The sequence below is a fragment of the Carcharodon carcharias genome, chromosome 34 (genome assembly GCF_017639515.1).
Source record: "Carcharodon carcharias isolate sCarCar2 chromosome 34, sCarCar2.pri, whole genome shotgun sequence".
NCBI lineage: Eukaryota > Metazoa > Chordata > Chondrichthyes > Lamniformes > Lamnidae > Carcharodon > Carcharodon carcharias.
The window spans coordinates 23,404,153-23,422,256 of NC_054500.1; the positions used below are offsets into that span (position 1 = coordinate 23,404,153).

The 18,104-nt window shown below is 51.0% G+C and overlaps 1 protein-coding gene across 1 annotated transcript in view; it reads right to left on the reverse strand.

Moving 5' to 3' along the window:
• Positions 1-8,451, reverse strand: part of LOC121272644 (kunitz-type protease inhibitor 2-like) — a 39,654-nt gene extending 31,203 nt beyond the window's left edge. Inside the window, exon 1 of the mRNA XM_041179338.1 lies at positions 7,830-8,451. Coding sequence (XP_041035272.1) covers positions 7,830-8,232 — 403 coding nt within the window. The 5' untranslated portion in view covers positions 8,233-8,451. The remainder of the gene's footprint in view (positions 1-7,829) is intronic.
• Positions 8,452-18,104: the final 9,653 nt, after the last annotated feature.

Consider the following 18,104-nt stretch of genomic DNA (forward strand, 5'->3'; position numbering starts at 1 on the left):
AGGGAGAGGGAGAGAGAGAGAGAGAAAAAGGGAGAGCGAGAGAGAGAGAGAGAGATAGGGAGAGGGAGAGAGAGGGAGAGATAGAGGGAGAGGGAGAGTGAGAGTGAGCCCCCGGGAGCGGAGAGAGAGAGAGAGAAAAAGGGCGCTTTCGCGAGGAGAGAGAGAGAGAGCTCCCCCCGGGAGTGGCTCTCGCGAGAGATCTCCCCCGTTCGCGTTCGAGAGAGAGAGAGGAGCTCCCCCGGTCGAGGCTCTGAGAGAGAAAAAGGGAGAGGGAGAGAGAGAGAAAAAGGGAGAAAAAGGGAGAGAGAGAGAGAGAGAGAGAGAGAAATTGCATTTCTCCTTGTGGAAAGGACAATGCATTTGTCGAGGCTCAACTTACACAAGAAAGTTGTGTGAGTAACCGGAAACCAGCCCATGCTACCCTCCTGTGACATCTTGAGATGGTCTAAATCCAACACTCAAATCTACCACATTGTCGGGTTAACTATTCTTTTCAAACTGACTACACAAAGTTCTCACCTGCCTTCATTTAAAAAAAAAGTCATTTTGGTGAAGTGATTGGCTCTGACAAGCCCATTCACACCTGCCCTGGAGAGGAACAGCCCTCCGAGACACAGCCACAGGATAAGGGGCTAATCATTTGCGACTGAGATGAGGAGAAATTTCTTCACTCAAAGGGCCGCAAATCTTTGGAATTCCCTATCCCAGAGGGTTGTGGAAGCTCCATTGTTGGATACATTGAAGGCTCAGGTGAATAGATATTTGGTGTCTCCAGACTGAGGGAGATGGGGAGAGGGCAGGAAAGGGACCAAGGTAATGGAGGAGCCACGAACATAATGAATGGCGGAACAGGCTCAAGGAGGCAGGTAGAGTTCCCACACCTGCTGCTGTCATGGTGGGAGGTGGTGGGTTTGCAAAGTGCCGCCAAATAAACTTTGGTAAGTTCTGCCATGTCTTCTATGGGTGGTAGAGATGGTACAGGGTGGAGGGGGCACATTGCCCTGAATCTGATTGACCACCACAGCAATGGCAAAGCTCACTATCACTCTCGAGTTTAAGCACAGGGGTTGATTTCCCACTCACATCAACAGGACAGCCATGGGGCTGGACCTGCTGCATTGAAATCATTCGCGACAGACACAGAACTCAACCTAATGCAAACCACACGATTGGAACTCCAGGAACACTGTTCCAATTCACAGTGCACGCCAGCAAATAGATACACACCAGGGCCATGTGCAGGTCAGCGTAGGAGTTAATAATAACATTTTTGTTTTTACTACCTCAACATCATCTGATCTTCCCACAACATTCCTACCTAACTCTATCCATCTCAATTAACATTTCAGCCACATTATTGCTTTGCTATCATCCTTTTAGCAGATAATCATGTTCATCCCAGAGTGAAAGAGAGAGAGACAAATACAGAATATGCTGGAAAAACTCAGGTCTAGCAGCATCTGTGGAGAGAGCAACTAAGTGAACTGTTTCTCTCTCCACAGAGGCTGTCAGACCTGCTGAGATTTTCCAGCATTTTCTGTTTCTCTTTCAGGTTTCCAGCATCTGCAGTATTTTGCTTTTATCTTCGAGAGAGCGAGAATTTGTTCATGTCAACGAGCTTAGGAATCCTTTTCCAAAAGGCCTTGGATCCATGTTTGAGGGGCTCGGACTCAATTCCGTCCATTAAGTTCTCGTGAATTCACTAAGTAACTTTTCATCTCCCGCTGTGACATTCATGGACTTTGATGCCCATTTATTTTAGATTTAGATCTTACTTTTACCCTGGCTTTGCAGATTCATGTCTCATCATGATCTGACTAGACTGGCCGGACTGGTTTTACAGGATTGCGCATTCACAATCTGGTAACACAATAAGGGATCGTGGTTATGTGGAACACACCCAGTAGCTCAAAGATCCGAGTGGGTGACCCTATCAGCTGTCAAAGCTCAGGTCATAAAGCAATTGTCAGCTATATAAAAAAAACTTCACATCCTTCCAGGACTATTTGTAGATGAGCATCAAATCTGAGTGAGTTTGTAAAATTAATTCTGATACTGGAAAGGGTTAATGCAGATCCACCGCTTCCCAATTTCCCTAATGCTCGGCTCCAAGCAGGTTAAGATGGGGAGATGTGTGACTCGGCTAGGAATCCAGGGATCCAGGGTAATGCTCTGGAGACCGGGGTTTGAATCTCGCCACAGCACATGGTGGAATTTGAGTTCAATAAAAATCTGGAATTAAAAGTCTAATGATTACCATGAAACCATTGTCGATTGTTGTCAAAACTCATCTGGTTCACTAACGCCCTTTGGGGAAGGAAATCTGCTGTCCTTACCTGGTCTGGCCTACATGTGACTCCAGACCCATGGGAACGTGGTTGACGCTGAACTGGAGGGGATGCAGAGGAGATTCACCAGGATGTTGCCTGGGATGAAATATTTAAGTTATGAAGAGAGGTTGGATAGACTTGGGTTGTTTTTGTTGGAGCAGAGAAGACTGAGGGGCGACCTGATCGAGGTGTACAAGATTATGAGGGGCATGGTCAGGATGGATAGGGAGCAGCTGTTCCCCTTCGTTGAAGGGTCAGTCACAAGAGGGCATAAGTTCAAGGTGAGGGGCAGGAGGTTTAGGGGGGGGATGTGAGAGAAAACTTTTTTACCCAGAGGGTGGTGACAGTCTGGAATGCACTGCCTGGGAGGGTGGTGGAGGCGGGTTGCCTCACATCCTTTAAAAAGTACTTGGATGAGCGCTTGGCACATCATAACATTCAAGGCTATGGGCCAAGTGCTGGTAAATGGGATTAGGTAGGTAGGTCAGGTGTTTCTCACGTGTCAGTGTAGACTCGATGGGCCGAAGGGTCTCTTCTGCACTGTGAGATTCTGTGAACTTCCCTCTGAAATGGCCTAGCAAGGCCACTCAATATCAATCTGCTAAAAAGTCCAAAAGGAATGAAACCGGACGGACCACCCGGCATTGACCTAGGTACCGGAAACAACAACAGCAATCTCAGCCCTGTCGACCCTGCAAAGGCCTCCTTACTAACATCTGGGGGCTAGAAATTGGGAGAGCTGTCTCACAGGCTAGTCAAACAGCCTGACAGTCATATTCACAGAATCATACCTTGCAGATAATGTCCCAGACACCACCATCACCATCCTTGGGTAGTTCCTGTCTCACCAGCAGGACAGGCCCAGCAGAGGTGGGGGCACAGTGGTATACAGTCAGGAGGGAGTCACCTGGGAGTCCTCAACATTGACTCCAGATCCCATGAAGTCTCGTGGCATCAGGTCAAACATAGGTAAGGAAACCTCCTGCTGATTACTATGTACCTCTCTCAGCTGATGAATCAGTCTCCTCCATGTTGAACACCACTTGGAGGAAGCACTGAGGGTGGCAAGGGCACAGAATGTACTCGGGGTGGGACAATTCAATGTCCATCACCAAGAGTGGCTCAGTAGCACCACTATTGACCGAGTCCTAAATGACATAGCTGCTAGACTGGGTCTGCAGCAGGTGGTGAGGGAACCAACAAGAGGGAAAAACATACTTGACCTCATCCTCCCCAACCTGCCTACTACAGATGCATCTGTCCATGACAGTATCGGTAGGAGTGACCTCTGCACAGTCATTGTGGAGACAGAGTCTCATCTTCACATTGAGGATACCCTCCATTGTGTTGTGTGGCACTACCGCCATGCTAAATGGGATAGATTTCAAACAGATCTAGCAACTCTCAAGACTGAGCATCCATGAGGGGCTGTGGGCCATCAACAGAATTGTACTCGAACACAATCTGTAACCTCATGGCCCAGCATATCTCCCACTCTACCATTACCATCAAGCCAGGGGATCAACCCTGGTTCAATGAAGAGTGCAGGAGGGCGTGTCAGGAGCAGAACCAGATATACCTAACAATGAGGTGTCAACCTGGTGAAGCTATAACAGGATGACTTGAGTGCCAAACAGCATAAGCATCAAGCAATAGACAGAGCTAAGCGATTCCACAACCAACGGATCAGATCTAAGCTCTGCAGTCCTGCCACATTGAGTCGTGAATGGTGGTGGACAATTAAACAACTCACTGGAGGAGGAGACTCCACAAATATCCCCATCCTCAATGATGGAGGAGCCCAGCACATCAGTGCAAAAGATAAGGATGAAGCACTTGCTACAATCACACACACATACTATGACGGTATTAGGAACGTTATGATGTCACCAGTGGCTGTGGTACAGACCGAGAGCCAGAGACTGAACTCAAACTGCAAAACTGAATTCAATTCAATTTGTGGGATTGACTTGGGAAAAGGACATTTGAAGCTATCCGACTGGCAGCAGGACCCCAACTGGTTCACCAGAATCCCTCAGGGAATGGAACCTGCTACCAAACACATCAACACATGACTGAAGTCCTACATTTGCATTATCTCTCTGAGCAAGTCAAGGCGGCCAGTACTTACTGGTACACCATTGTCGCACACAGCCCAAGAACAAACATTTTAAATCCAGACACATTCATCTCAGGGCACGCTTTAGACAAAGCTGAGAGTTTTTAAAAAGCAGCCATAGATCCACGAGTTTCTGGTGGAAGGTGCAGGTTGGTTTTTATTTCAAGGGGGTTGAAATTCAAAAGCGAAGGAGTTATGTCCCAATTTTACACACCCCTGTGAAAATTCCTGTCTTCAGTTGAGGACCCTGCACCTCAGGAAGGGTATTTTGTTCATGGGAGAGCACAGAATTTACTACTTGACTACACAAATTTACTACTTGTCTGGAGGGGTGATCTAGTCAAGGGGTTTAAAATAATTGGTGTGTTAGATACAGAGAACTCATTTCATCCTGTGAGAAATTGAAGAAAAATGTGCCCATGATCTTCAAGCCAGTGCTGGCTGAAGGGAATTAAAATCAGGAAATACATTTTCACACAAAAAGATAGAGGAAACCTGGAAGTCAAGTTCCAAAGGAATGGAAGATTCTGGTTCGGATGAAAGGTTCAAGACTGGGGCTCGTGAAACAAATTTGGGGCAAGGATTGGAGCAAAAAGCAGGCGAAAGATGTAGTGCTGATCAGCCCTGACCTAATAGCGGGGTAGAATGGGATGGAAGGGCCGAATGGCCTCCTCCTGTTCTGATGTTCCCTAGGTCTGATATGGAAATTCAGATATAGGTGATGATAAGCATCCCCTGGTCAACTAGCGAGTTTGGGGAGGGAGAGAGAAAGAGGGAGGGGAGGGTGATGGAGAGACAATTCTCTGTTTCATATCGATCAATAAACCCTTTGTCCTTTTTTTTTTAAAAAGCAGCCCTGCAGTTTGATTGTGGATGTGCACTGTTTACACTGTTTACTGCCCCATGACACTGTTTACACTGCCCACCCCATTACTGCCCCATGACACTGTTTACACTGCCCACCCCATTACTGCCCCATGACACTCTTTACACTGCCCACCCCATTACTGCCCCATGACACTGTTTACACTGCCCACCCCATTACTGCCCAATGACACTGTTTACACTGCCCACCCCATTACTGCCCCATGACACTGTTTACACTGCCCACCCCATTACTGCCCCATGACACTGTTTACACTGCCCACCCCATTACTGCCCCATGACACTGTTTACACTGCCCACCCCATTAACCACCCCATAAACTCCCCCATTTCCAACACCCCCCCCCCACCGCCACCCTCCCCCATTTCCAACACCCCCCCCCCCACCCCCCACCGCCACCGCCACCCTCCCCCATTTCCAACACCACCCCCCCCCCACCGCCACCCTCCCCCATTTCCAACACCCCCCCCCTACCGCCACCCTCCCCCATTTCCAACACCCCCCCCCCTACCGCCACCCTCCCCCATTTCCAACACCCCCCCCCCTACCGCCACCCTCCCCCATTTCCAACACCCCCCCCCCCTACCGCCACCCTCCCCCATTTCCAACACCCCCCCCCCTACCGCCACCCTCCCCCATTTCCAACACCCCCCCCCCTACCGCCACCCTCCCCCATTTCCAACACCCCCCCCCCTACCGCCACCCTCCCCCATTTCCAACACCCCCCCCCCTACCGCCACCCTCCCCCATTTCCAACACCCCCCCCCCTACCGCCACCCTCCCCCATTTCCAACACCCCCCCCCCTACCGCCACCCTCCCCCATTTCCAACACCCCCCCCCCTACCGCCACCCTCCCCCATTTCCAACACCCCCCCCCCCCTACCGCCACCCTCCCCCATTTCCAACACCCCCCCCCGCCACCGCCACCCTCTCCCATTTCCAACACCCCCCCCCCCCACCGCCACCCTCTCCCATTTCCAACACCCCCCCCCCCACCGCCACCCTCCCCCATTTCCAACACCCCCCCCCACCGCCACCCTCCCCCATTTCCAACACCCCCCCCCCCACCGCCACCCTCCCCCATTTCCAACACCCCCCCCCCACCGCCACCCTCCCCCATTTCCAACACCCCCCCCCCCACCGCCACCCTCCCCCATTTCCAACACCCCCCCCCACCGCCACCCTCCCCCATTTCCAACACCCCCCCCACCGCCACCCTCCCCCATTTCCAACACCCCCCCCACCGCCACCCTCCCCCATTTCCAACACCCCCCCCCCACCGCCACCCTCCCCCATTTCCAACACCCCCCCACCGCCACCCTCCCCCATTTCCAACACGCCCCCCCCACCGCCACCCTCCCCCATTTCCAACACCCCCCCCCACCGCCACCCTCCCCCATTTCCAACACCCCCCCCCACCGCCACCCTCCCCCATTTCCAACACCCCCCCCCCCACCGCCACCCTCCCCCATTTCCAACACCCCCCCCACCGCCACCCTCCCCCATTTCCAACACCCCCCCCCACCGCCACCCTCCCCCATTTCCAACACCCCCCCCACCGCCACCCTCCCCCATTTCCAACACCCCCCCCCCCACCGCCACCCTCCCCCATTTCCAACACCCCCCCCACCGCCACCCTCCCCCATTTCCAACACCCCCCCCCCACCGCCACCCTCCCCCATTTCCAACACCCCCCCCCCACCGCCACCCTCCCCCATTTCCAACACCCCCCCCCCACCGCCACCCTCCCCCATTTCCAACACCCCCTCACTGCCACCATCTCCCCTTCCTTTCCTCCCCTCACCTTCTCCCCCCCCTCCCCCCCTTTCCCTCCTCTACCCTCTCGGGAGAATTGGGTTGGGTGTTTGGGGGTTGGGTTGGGGTTTGGGGCTTTAGGGGGTTGGGTTGAGGGTGGGGGTTGGGTTGAGGGTGGGAGTTGGGTTGAGGGTGGGGGTTGGGTTGAGGGTGGGGGTTGGGTTGAGGGTGGGGGTTGGGTTGAGGGTGGGGGTTGGGTTGAGGGTGGGGGTTGGGTTGAGGGTGGGGGTTGGGTTGAGGGTGGGGGTTGGGTTGAGGGTGGGGGTTGGGTTGAGGGTGGGAGTTGGGTTGAGGGTGGGAGTTGGGTTGAGGGTGGGGGTTGGGTTGGGGTTTGGGAGTTGGGTTGAGGGTGGGAGTTGGGTTGGGGTTTGGGAGTTGGGTTGAGGGTGGGAGTTGGGTTGGGGTTTGGGAGTTGGGTTGAGGGTGGGAGTTGGGTTGAGGGTGGGAGTTGGGTTGAGGGTGGGAGTTGGGTTGAGGGTGGGAGTTGGGTTGAGGGTGGGAGTTGGGTTGAGGGTGGGAGTTGGGTTGGGGTTTGGGAGTTGGGTTGGGGTTTGGGAGTTGGGTTGAGGGTGGGAGTTGGGTTGAGGGTGGGAGTTGGGTTGGGGTTTGGGAGTTGGGTTGAAGGTTGGGGTAAGTACCTTCACACAAGTGACAGGAGATGTTCCTATCTGTTGTTTACCTGTGGGGACGACGATGGGAGGGTCGCCTCCGTGATCGGGGTCGGAGCGGCTGCTGGTCTCGTATCCCGGCCGGCGCTCGAAGGTACAGACCGGCCCCCGGCTGGAGAGGCAGTTGACGAGGGAGCAGGTGGAGCTGGAGCCCCCCGGAGCGCCTTCCTGCTCCAGCAGCGCCAGGTTGCAGCCGGGGGTCGAGCAGCAGACGGCCCGACAATCCTGCGAGCCGTTGACCAGGGTCGTCGCCAGGATCTCGGCGCCGTCCTCAAAGCTCTTGCGGTGCAGGGAGATGCCCTGGGAGACGCTGTAGGAACCGAGGCAGCTTTCCAGAGGCTGCGAGACGGCTGCACCGAGCAACATCCAAGTCAACAAGGGCCAGAAGCGGCGATGGGAGCTGCGCTGCGCCATTTCAACACAACACACCTGGGAGGGAGAAAGTGACCAACACTCTAGGGAGAAACTGACCAACACTCTAGGGAGACCAATCGATCTGACAGCAGTTGAAGGAGACGCAGGCAATAACTTTAACCCAGCACCCCCACCACCCCCTCCCCTGTAAACTCCTTCGACCAAACCCAATTTGAGGAAGAACTTTTTTCTCTCTGTCTCTCTCTCTCTCTAAATTCACTTCCCTGTTACTGACGTCAACGATAAGGAGGCTGAATATTCATCAGCCAAATTTAATTATTTATTAAATGCTCACTTTTTTTTTGAAAGAAAACACAAAAAAAATCTCTCTTTCCTTCCCTTCCCCTACTCAAGTATATATATTGGGGTTAAAAGTAATTAAGGACCGGAGTCTCACCCATCACAACCCCCCACCCCCAGGATTAATTATTTCAACCATTAAGTATCTCTTACATCATAATGAGGAGCTGTGAGAATATGTAACCGCCCCCTTTACTCTGTTGAGAAAAAAAATCACGCCTTTATCATCAAAGAAACATAACATTTGGAATATGAAACTCTCACTTGCCAATCAATGTCCCAAATCCCAATGGGAGATAAATGATTAATCGCTTATAAAAACAAGGCTGCCCCAATTATTAATGGATTGTCCAGAGAGCACCACCACCACCACCAACCCCTTTATAATATACAGGAGCCTCATAAAGTTAACATCTGTGCACCTGCGTAATCTAAAACTTTCACAGTTATTTCAAGTTATGCTGCATTTACATACATTTTTAAAATGAAGTCAATATATAATTAATTAAAAGCTGAGTTTTCTTCCCGATCACATCTGGATGTAGAGTTCCCACTTGTTGGGTCACAAAACAAGTTTCCAATGAAATTCATTTGCATAATTAATTATTCATGTATGATTTGCCAGGAGCATGTGCAGTTGAGCAATAGAATAGAATCTTTCCGGTTTCAAGTTATCCTCTGATGTATTTAGGAGTTTTTTTAATCTGATGCTCGCTGATATTTGCACAATGTTCAGCACCATTCGCGACTCCTCAGCTACTGAAGCAAACCATGTCCAAATGCAGCAAGACCTGGACAATATCCAGACAAGTGACAAGCAACATTCGCGCCACACAAGTGCCAGGCAATGACTATCTCCAACAAGAGAGAATCTAACCATCTATCCCTGACATTCAAGGGTTTTACCATCATTGAATTCCCCCACCGTCAACATCCTAGGGGTTAACATTGACCAGAAACTGAACTGGACTAGCCAGTAAATACTGTGGCTACAAGAGCAGGTCAAAGGCTGGGAATCCTGCAGTGAGTAGTTCAGCTCCTGATTCCCCAAAGCCTGTCTACCATCTACAAGGCACAAGTCAGGAGTGTGATGGAATACTCCCCACTTGCCCAGATGAGTGCAGGTCCAACACTGAAGAACCTCAACACCATCCAGGACAAAGCAGCCCACTTGACTGTCACCCCATCCATCATAAACATTCACTCCCTCCACCACCCACACACAGTAGCAGCAGTGTGTGTACCATCTACAAGATGCACTGCAGCAACTCACCAAGGCTCCTTCGACAGTACCTTCCAAACCCACGGCCACTACCATCTAGAAGGACAAGGGCAGCAGATACATGGGGAACACCACCACCTGCAAGTTCCCCTCCAAGCCACTCACCATCCTGACTTGGAAATATATCGGCCGTTCCTTCACTGTCGGTGGGTCAAAATCCTGGAACTCCCTCCCTAACAGCACTGTGGGTGTACCTACACCACATGAACTGCAGCGGTTCAAGAAGGCAGCTCAGCCCCACCTTCTCAAGGGCAACTAGGGATGGGCAATAAATGCTGGGCCCAGCCAGTGACACCCACATCCTGTGGGGAAAAAAACCTGGTCAGTTTTATTAAAACAGAAAATGGCTTTATCACCAATAATAACAATTTTTAGTAAAGAGACCCGGGGGGACGATTCCTTCCTCAGCCTGTGAGTAACTGAGTTGCTTTTATTCATTCACAGATTCTGCCCATCACTGACGAAGCCAGTGCCCATAATGTCCAAGCTCTGGGGCACTGAACCTGGCTACCTTGGTGCCCGGAGGAGGGGGGTGGGGCACCTCAAAGATGTGCTGGAGAGACCCCCACCCCCACCCCCACCCCCACCCCCAGCCCCACCCCCACCCCCACCCCCACCCCCAGCCCCACCCCCACCAGGTCCCCAGGTAAGGATTGCACAGCATTTGCCCTAGACGTTCAAACTTCCATTGGGCGGGTGCACTAGGAACCATCCGAAACTCCAATTTAAATCCCAAACTTCAGATCGTTCCAGCTGTCTCACAGGAATAGTTACCCACAAAAAGTTAGAAGAATTAAACTTGTAACTTCAGGGTAACCAAAGCACTGACCTCCCATGAACCCCCACAGGATCCCCCACACCCCCCATGGTCTACCCCACCAGCCCCCTACTACCCTCCACAGCCCCTGACCACACCTTCGCCCCCCCAACTACCCTCACCACATCCCAACTGCACCCTCAAACCTGATTACCCTCCCCACCCCCCACTAACCACATGACCCACCCCCAACTGACACACAACCCTTCCACTGACAAACACTCTATTGACCAATGACCCACTGACCAACTTGCCCCCCCCTACTGACCAGCCCCCACAGATCACCCCCTAACTGATCACCCCACTGACCACCTCCCTGACCCACCTGACCCCTCCACTGATCACACTGCCTGCTGACCGCCCAACCCCTCCACTGACCACTCCACCTCTGACCACCCAACCCCCCAACTGACCATCCAAACCCCCTCCATTGACCACCTGAACTCCTCCACTGACCACCTGACCCCTCCACTGACCACCCTGCCCACTGACTGCCCAACCCCTCCACTGACCAATCCCCTCTGACCACCCAACCCCTCACTATCACACTGCCCACTGACCACCCAACCCCTCCACTGATGTACCCAACTCCCCAACTGACCATCCAAACCCACTTCCATGACCACCCTCCAACCTACCTGAACAACTCCACTGACCACCCGATCCCTCCACTGACCACACCACCCACTGACCACCCAACTCGTCCACTGACCCTCCAGCCACTCACGCTCCCACCAACCCCCCCCAACCAACCGCAGTCCCCCTCCTCCCCTGACCCTCCCCAATCCTACCTACCCTACCAAGAGTGAGTGCTGTAAAACATGGGGCATGACCTCCTTACCCTCGACTCTCCTGCCCACAACACAAGGCCTCAGGACCTGCTGTGCTATACCTTTCTCACCCAGCCTCAGTCATAAGGTTGGCTTCATTTCAGGGTAAGTAACAAGGAGCGGAGTGGCAATCTTACTCTGATTGCCCCCCCATGGGGGTTATGGCCACTGTTAATTGCCCTAAACTGAGGGGCTTGCTGGACCATTTCAGAGGGCAGTCGAAAATCGGCCGCATTGCTGTGGGTCTGGAGTCACATGTAGGTCAGACCTGGGTGAGGAGGGCAGATTTCCTTCCCTAGAGGGCATTAGTGAACCGGATGGGTTTTTGCAGCAATTCAGCAGAGTTTCTTGCTCACCGATGCTGATTCCAGCTTTTTATTCCCAATTTATTTAATACATTTTAAATTCCACAGCTGCTGTGGTGGGATTCGAACCCATGTCCTCAGGCCATCAGTCAAGGTTGTTTATGGATTATCTGTCCAGTAACATAGCCATTGTGCTGCCTTTGCCCTCGGTAACAGAACTATTTAAAAAAATGATACAGAATTGTTTTGTTGGTGCACACTAGTCAGTTCCTTGATAAATTAAAATATCTTTTTGACATAAAGTTTGTTTCAAACATGCTAACTAGTGCTTGTACACCTTCTCAACCCAGTGCAGCCACCGGAACCTCGCAACTTTGACCTGTAAAGGTTCCTGATTTGGACCATTGAACTCGGGTTAAAACTCATGGAAAACACAAACATTCGTAGTTTTGGGTGTAATTCCCTTGCCTTTAAATCTTTAGCACAATCCACCCGGAATACATTAACAGTACTGACAGAAAAAGGTGGAAACTCAGCCCTCTGCAATATAAAACGTACTCATTTTCTCACGTAACCCCATGGGAATGAAATGAGTGAAAGTCTAAAATAAAATTAATAATTAAGATCATGAAGAGCATTGATAGAGTAGACAGGGAAAGTGTTCGCACTGCAGCAGGAGTCAGTAACCAGAGGGCACCGATGTATGAGAACTGTTTTAAAAAGAAACTAGGACGGGGATGAGAACTTGCTTTTACCTAGGCAGTTGTTGTGATGTGGAAGGTATTGCCTGAAAGGGCGGTGGAAGCAGATTCAATAACAACTTTCAGAGAATTGGATAAGTACTTGAAAAAGCAAAAAAAAAAAAATGCAGGACCATGGACAATGAGAGTGGAATGAATCAGACAACTCTTTCAAAGAGCCAGCCACAGGTATGATGGGCTGAATGGCCTCCTTCTGTGCTGTACGAGTTTCGATGATATGTGTATCTCATTTCATCACATTTGTCCAAAGCATCTTAAGGACTTTATATAGTGAAACTGCTTTAAAATGAGGCAGCCACTGCCCTTTGCAGTTCACCCTGAAGAGATCAACATTTAACACATTGGCTGAGGAACCCAGTTCACTGCACCGCATCGATGTGACTACCTACTCAGAATGTATTCAAACCCACGAGACTGATACAGCAAGATGAGGGAGTTCACCCAGCTTGGCTCAGTGGATAACACACACACAGCCCTCTGCGTCAGGAAGTCATGGGTTCAAGTTAGATCTTTCTGCTCAAAATTTAAGCTAACACTCCCTCAGTACTGGCACAGGGAGTGTCAGCCTGGATTCTGATATAGGACAGATAAGTGGGTGGCACAGTCAAATCCAGTAAATGACCATTAGTTAAATTCCAAGAATAGGCTTGAACCAGTAAAATGTACATTTAGGAATAATATCAGAAGTTCTTCACACACGGTGATGTTGGATTGGGTGTGTGTGTGTCTGTGCGTGAGATTGTGTGTGTGAGAGAGAGAGTCTGTGTGTGTGTGTGTGTCTGTGCGTGAGATTGTGTGTGTGAGAGAGAGACTCTGTGTGTGTGTGTTTGTCTGTGCGTGAGATTGTGTATGTGAGAGAGAGACTCTGTGTGTGTGTCTGTGTGTGAGACTGTGTGTGTGAGAGAGACTGTGTGTGTGTGTGTCTGTGAGTGAGACTGTGTATGTGAGAGAGAGAAACTCTGTGTGTGTGTCTGTGTGTGAGACTGTGTGTGTGAGAGAGACTGTGTGTGTGTGTGTGTCTGTGCGTGAGACTGTGTATGTGAGAGAGAGACTCTGTGTGTGTGTCTGTGTGTGTGTGTGTGTCTGTGCGTGAGAGACTGTGTGTGAGAGACTGTGTGTGTGAGAGACTCTGTGTGTGTGTGTCTGTGTGTGTGGGTGAGTGTGTGTGTGTATGTCTGTGCGTGAGAGACTCTGCGTGTGTGTGTGTCTGTGCGTGAGAGACTCTGTGTGTGAGAGACTGTGTGTGTGAGAGAGAGACTCTGTGTGTGTGTGAGAGACTGTGTTTGTGCGAGACTATGTGTGTGTGTGTGTGAGACTGTGTGTGAGAGAGAGACTGTGTGTGTGTGAGACTGTGTGTGTGAGAGAGAGACTCTGTGTGTGTTTGTGTGTGTAAGAGACTATGTGTGTATGAGACTGTGTGTGTGAAAGAGAGACTCTGTGTGTGTCTGTGCGAGAGAGACTGTGTGTGTGAGAGAGAGAGACTCTGTGTATGTGTGTGAGAGACTGTGTGTGTGAGAGACTATGTGTGCGCGTGAGACTGTGTGTGTGAGAGACTATGTGTGTGCGTGAGACTGTGTGTGTGAGAGACTGTGTGTGTGAGAGACTATTTGTGTGTGTGAGAGACTATGTGTGTGTGTGAGACTGTGTGTGTGAGAGACTGTGTGTGTGTGTGAGACTGTGTGTGTGAGAGACTGTGTGTGTGTGAGACTGTGTGTGTGAGAGACTGTGTGTGTGTGTGAAACTGTGTGTGGAAGGGTCGAGGATTGGAATGGGGTACAGTGTCTGTGAACTGGGTGTGGGTCAGTGAGCTTGTGACTGGGGTGACTGTTGCTTTCCTGTGATTTAAAAACTCATTCATAATGACGCAGAAAAATTATAACTCCCAGTTCTGAAGAAGAGTTACAATGGACTCGTAAAATTATCTCTCTCTCTCTCCACCACAGGTGCTCTGGAGCTGCTGAGAATTTCCAGCATGCACACTTTTGTTTTTTATTTTATATAGAGAATATCATGTTTTACTGTTGTGTTCAATGTATCAAAATAACTCGGTGATAAATTAATTACAGAAGTTTCTACTGCAGTGAGATTGATAAGCAGGGGTACAGATTTAAGGTAATTGGTAGAAGATCGTTTTTTATGGACGAAGGGAGTTTTCATGATCTGAAGTCTCTGATAGAACGCAGGAAGCAGATTCGAGTCAGTCTTTCAGAAGGGAATCAGATAAATACTTGAAGGGGAAGACTGTGGGGAAAGGACTGCAGGGAGTGGGATTCATTCGAATAGTTCTTTCAAAGACCTAACACAAGTACCATGGGCCGAATGGGAACCTCCTGTCCTGTCAGATTCTAACTGCGAGTCTCTGGTTGGTACCAGCAGAGGGAACCAGAGGCTGGGTTCAGTTACAGCCAACAGGATATCCAACAGATGTAAACTATCCCAGCTTGTGGACCGGACAGTGTACCCACAGAGGTGTACCACGCTGACAGCTATCAGCTCACCCCACAACCTCCATCAGGTCACCCTCCACTCCTGGGGCAAAGAGGACACCCCCCGGGACCTCAAGAACACGACCATCATTACTCTCCACGAGAAGGGGGACAAATCTGATGGTGAAAACGAGGTGGGGGGGGGATTCCCCTCCTGTCCATCGCCAGCCGGCATCTTCCTGAACCACCTTCGTCCGGTCGCTGGGGAGATCCTCTCGGAATCCCAGTGTGGCTTCCGACCATCCCGGGGTAGGGCGGACATGGTCTTTGTGGCCAAACAGATCCGGGAAAAACGTCGGGAGCAAAATCAAGAATCGTTCCTCGCCTCCATCGGCCTGATCAAGGCGTTTGATCCTTTAAACCGTGAAACTCCTCCAACACTTTGGTTCCTGTTGAAGTTTGTCACCAATCCTGAGACTCCCGCGTGACAACATGGCCGCCAGCGTCCTGAGCCGAGGATCTGAAACTGACCTTTGACATCCAGGCCGGGGTCAAGCAAGGTTGTGTGATCGGCCCACACCTCGTTCACCATTCACCTGAATGTCATCGTCCACCTCATCCGGGATGACTCTGACACCCGGTGTCCACATTCGGTATTGTCCGGACGGGAAGCTCTTCGACCTTGGCCTCCTCCAGGGCAAAACCAAATCTCACCACCGTGGACAGCCACCACCTTCAGTTTGCGGGTAACCGCTGCGCGACGGCTCACTCTGTACAGGACATGCAAAGGATGCTTGACATTTTCAACACCTCGTGTAAGAGGCTTGGCCTGTCCTTAAACATCGGCAAGATGAAGGCCCTTCACCAACCTTCCCCAGGCCAGTTGAGCATCCCCTGCACCATCCATGTGGATGGGGTTGGCTCCGGAGTATGTGCAGCACTTCCCTTATCCCAGCAGCCACCTCTCCCAAGGGACTACCATCGACGAGGAAATCCAACACGGAGTCGGCCGTGCCAGCTCTGCCTTCTTCAATCTGCACCAACGTGTCTTTGACAACAGGGGCTTTTGCAAGTCAACAACCTCCTGTTGACCACCCTCCCCTACTGCAGCAAAACATGGACTGTCTACCAACACCACATTAAGGTCCTTGAGAGCTTCCATCAGCGGTGCTTGTGTCGAATCCTGGGGATCCAATGGTAGGATGGCCAGGCTAATGGGAGCATCCTCCATGAAGCTGTGTCCATCAGCAGCGAAGCCCTGCTCCTGCGGAACCAACTCCGATGGACGGGTCATTGAGTCCAGATGCCTGAAAACGGCCTCCCTCGGCGGGTTCTCTCCTCACAGGCCTCCAATGGCCAATGCTCAATGGGCAGCCAAAGGAAAAGGTATAAGGATACGGTCAAGGTCGCCCTAAAGCACGGAGGCATTAACATCACCGACTGGGGGAGAATGCTGCCAGTCATTCAGCATGGCATCCCCCCCCCATCCCCCACACCGGTCCATCAAAGCGCAAGACACTTCGAGGCTCAGCCACTCGCCAGCGAGGCAGAGTGGGGGAGGCAGAGGAAGGAGAAGGAAGCTGACCCGGGGCTGCGATTTCCACTCCAGTGATGTGCCCCCCCCCCCACCCCCGCTCCGGAAGAACAAGTGGATCAAGATTAGGCTCCTCAGTCATCTGATGTCTCACCAAGCCTGGCAGATGTCCTCCTCGATTCTGAGGGACCACCGCAGCTGAGGGTGGGATTGGTCAATCATCCCCAACTACCAGCATCCCCTTTATAAAGAGGGGACCCCCCCTCCCCTGATTTTTCCTCCTGATTCAGTGTAGAGTCAATCCCAAGGGGATATTGATAGGTTACATGATTGGACAGAAGTGTAGGCAAATTGGGAGGGGGGGGGGGTCTTCCAATTTGGACCTACTTTCTAAGAGGTAAAGAGCCAGAAACAGCAGAGGTTCAAAGAGACTTGGCATCCTTATACATCAGTCAATGAAAATAAACAGGCAGATGCAGCAAACAATTAGGAAGGCAAATGGTATGTTGGCCTTCATTGCAAGAAGGTTTGAGTTCAGAAGTAGAGATGTCTTACTGCAGTTATACAAGGCCTTGGTGAGACCACACCTGGAGTATTGCGTAAAGTTTTGGTCTCCCTACCTAAGAAAGGATATACTTGCCATAGAGGGTGTGCAGCGAAGGTTCACTAGGCTGATACCAGGGATGGCAGGACTGTTGTATGAGGAGAGATTGGTTCGACTGGGCTTGTATTCACTAGAGTTTAGAAGAATTAGAGGGGATCTGATTGAAATGTATAAAATTCTAACAGGGCTAGAGAGACTGGATGCAGGGAGGATGTTTCCCCTGGTTGGGGAGTCTAGAACCAGGGGCCACAGTCTCAGGATACAGGGCAGGCCATTTAGGACTGAGATAAGGAAAGATTTCTTCACTCAGATGTTGGTCAACCTGTGGAATTCTCTACCACAGAGGCTGTGGAGGCCAGAGCTCTGAGTATATTCAAGAAAGAAATTGATAATTTTTGGATATTAGGGGCATCCAGGGGTATGGAGAGAAAGTGGGAATGTGGCGTTGAGATAGGGGATCAGCCATGATCATATTGAATGGTGGAGCAGGCTCGAAGGGCTGAATGGCCTACTCCTGCTCCTAGTTTCTATTTTTATTGGGGGTTCTGGGACACAGATCATTAAAATGTCAAGAATTGTTACTGAAAATAATCAAAATGGCTAATGGAATGCTGGCCTTTCATATCGAGAACACATGAGGAGACATTATCCTTCAGTTATACAATGCCCTGATTAGAACAATCCTGGAGTCACTGGGAACAGCTCCAGACACCAAAAGGATGTATTGATCTTGAAGGGAATGTAACACAGATTTTCCGAGATCAAACCTGCACTCCAAGAATTAAATTACATGGAGAGGTTACACAAACTAGGATAAAAAAAACAAGGAATGCTGGAAAAACTCAGCAGGTAGGACAGCAGCTATGGAGGGAGAAACAGAGTTAACGTTTTGAGTCTGTATGGGTTTGGGGAGTATAGGACTTGGGGCCATGGTCTAAAAGTTAGAGCCAGACTTTGAGGAGTGAAATTAGGAAACAATTCCACACACAAAGGGCGGGAGAGATTTGGATAAA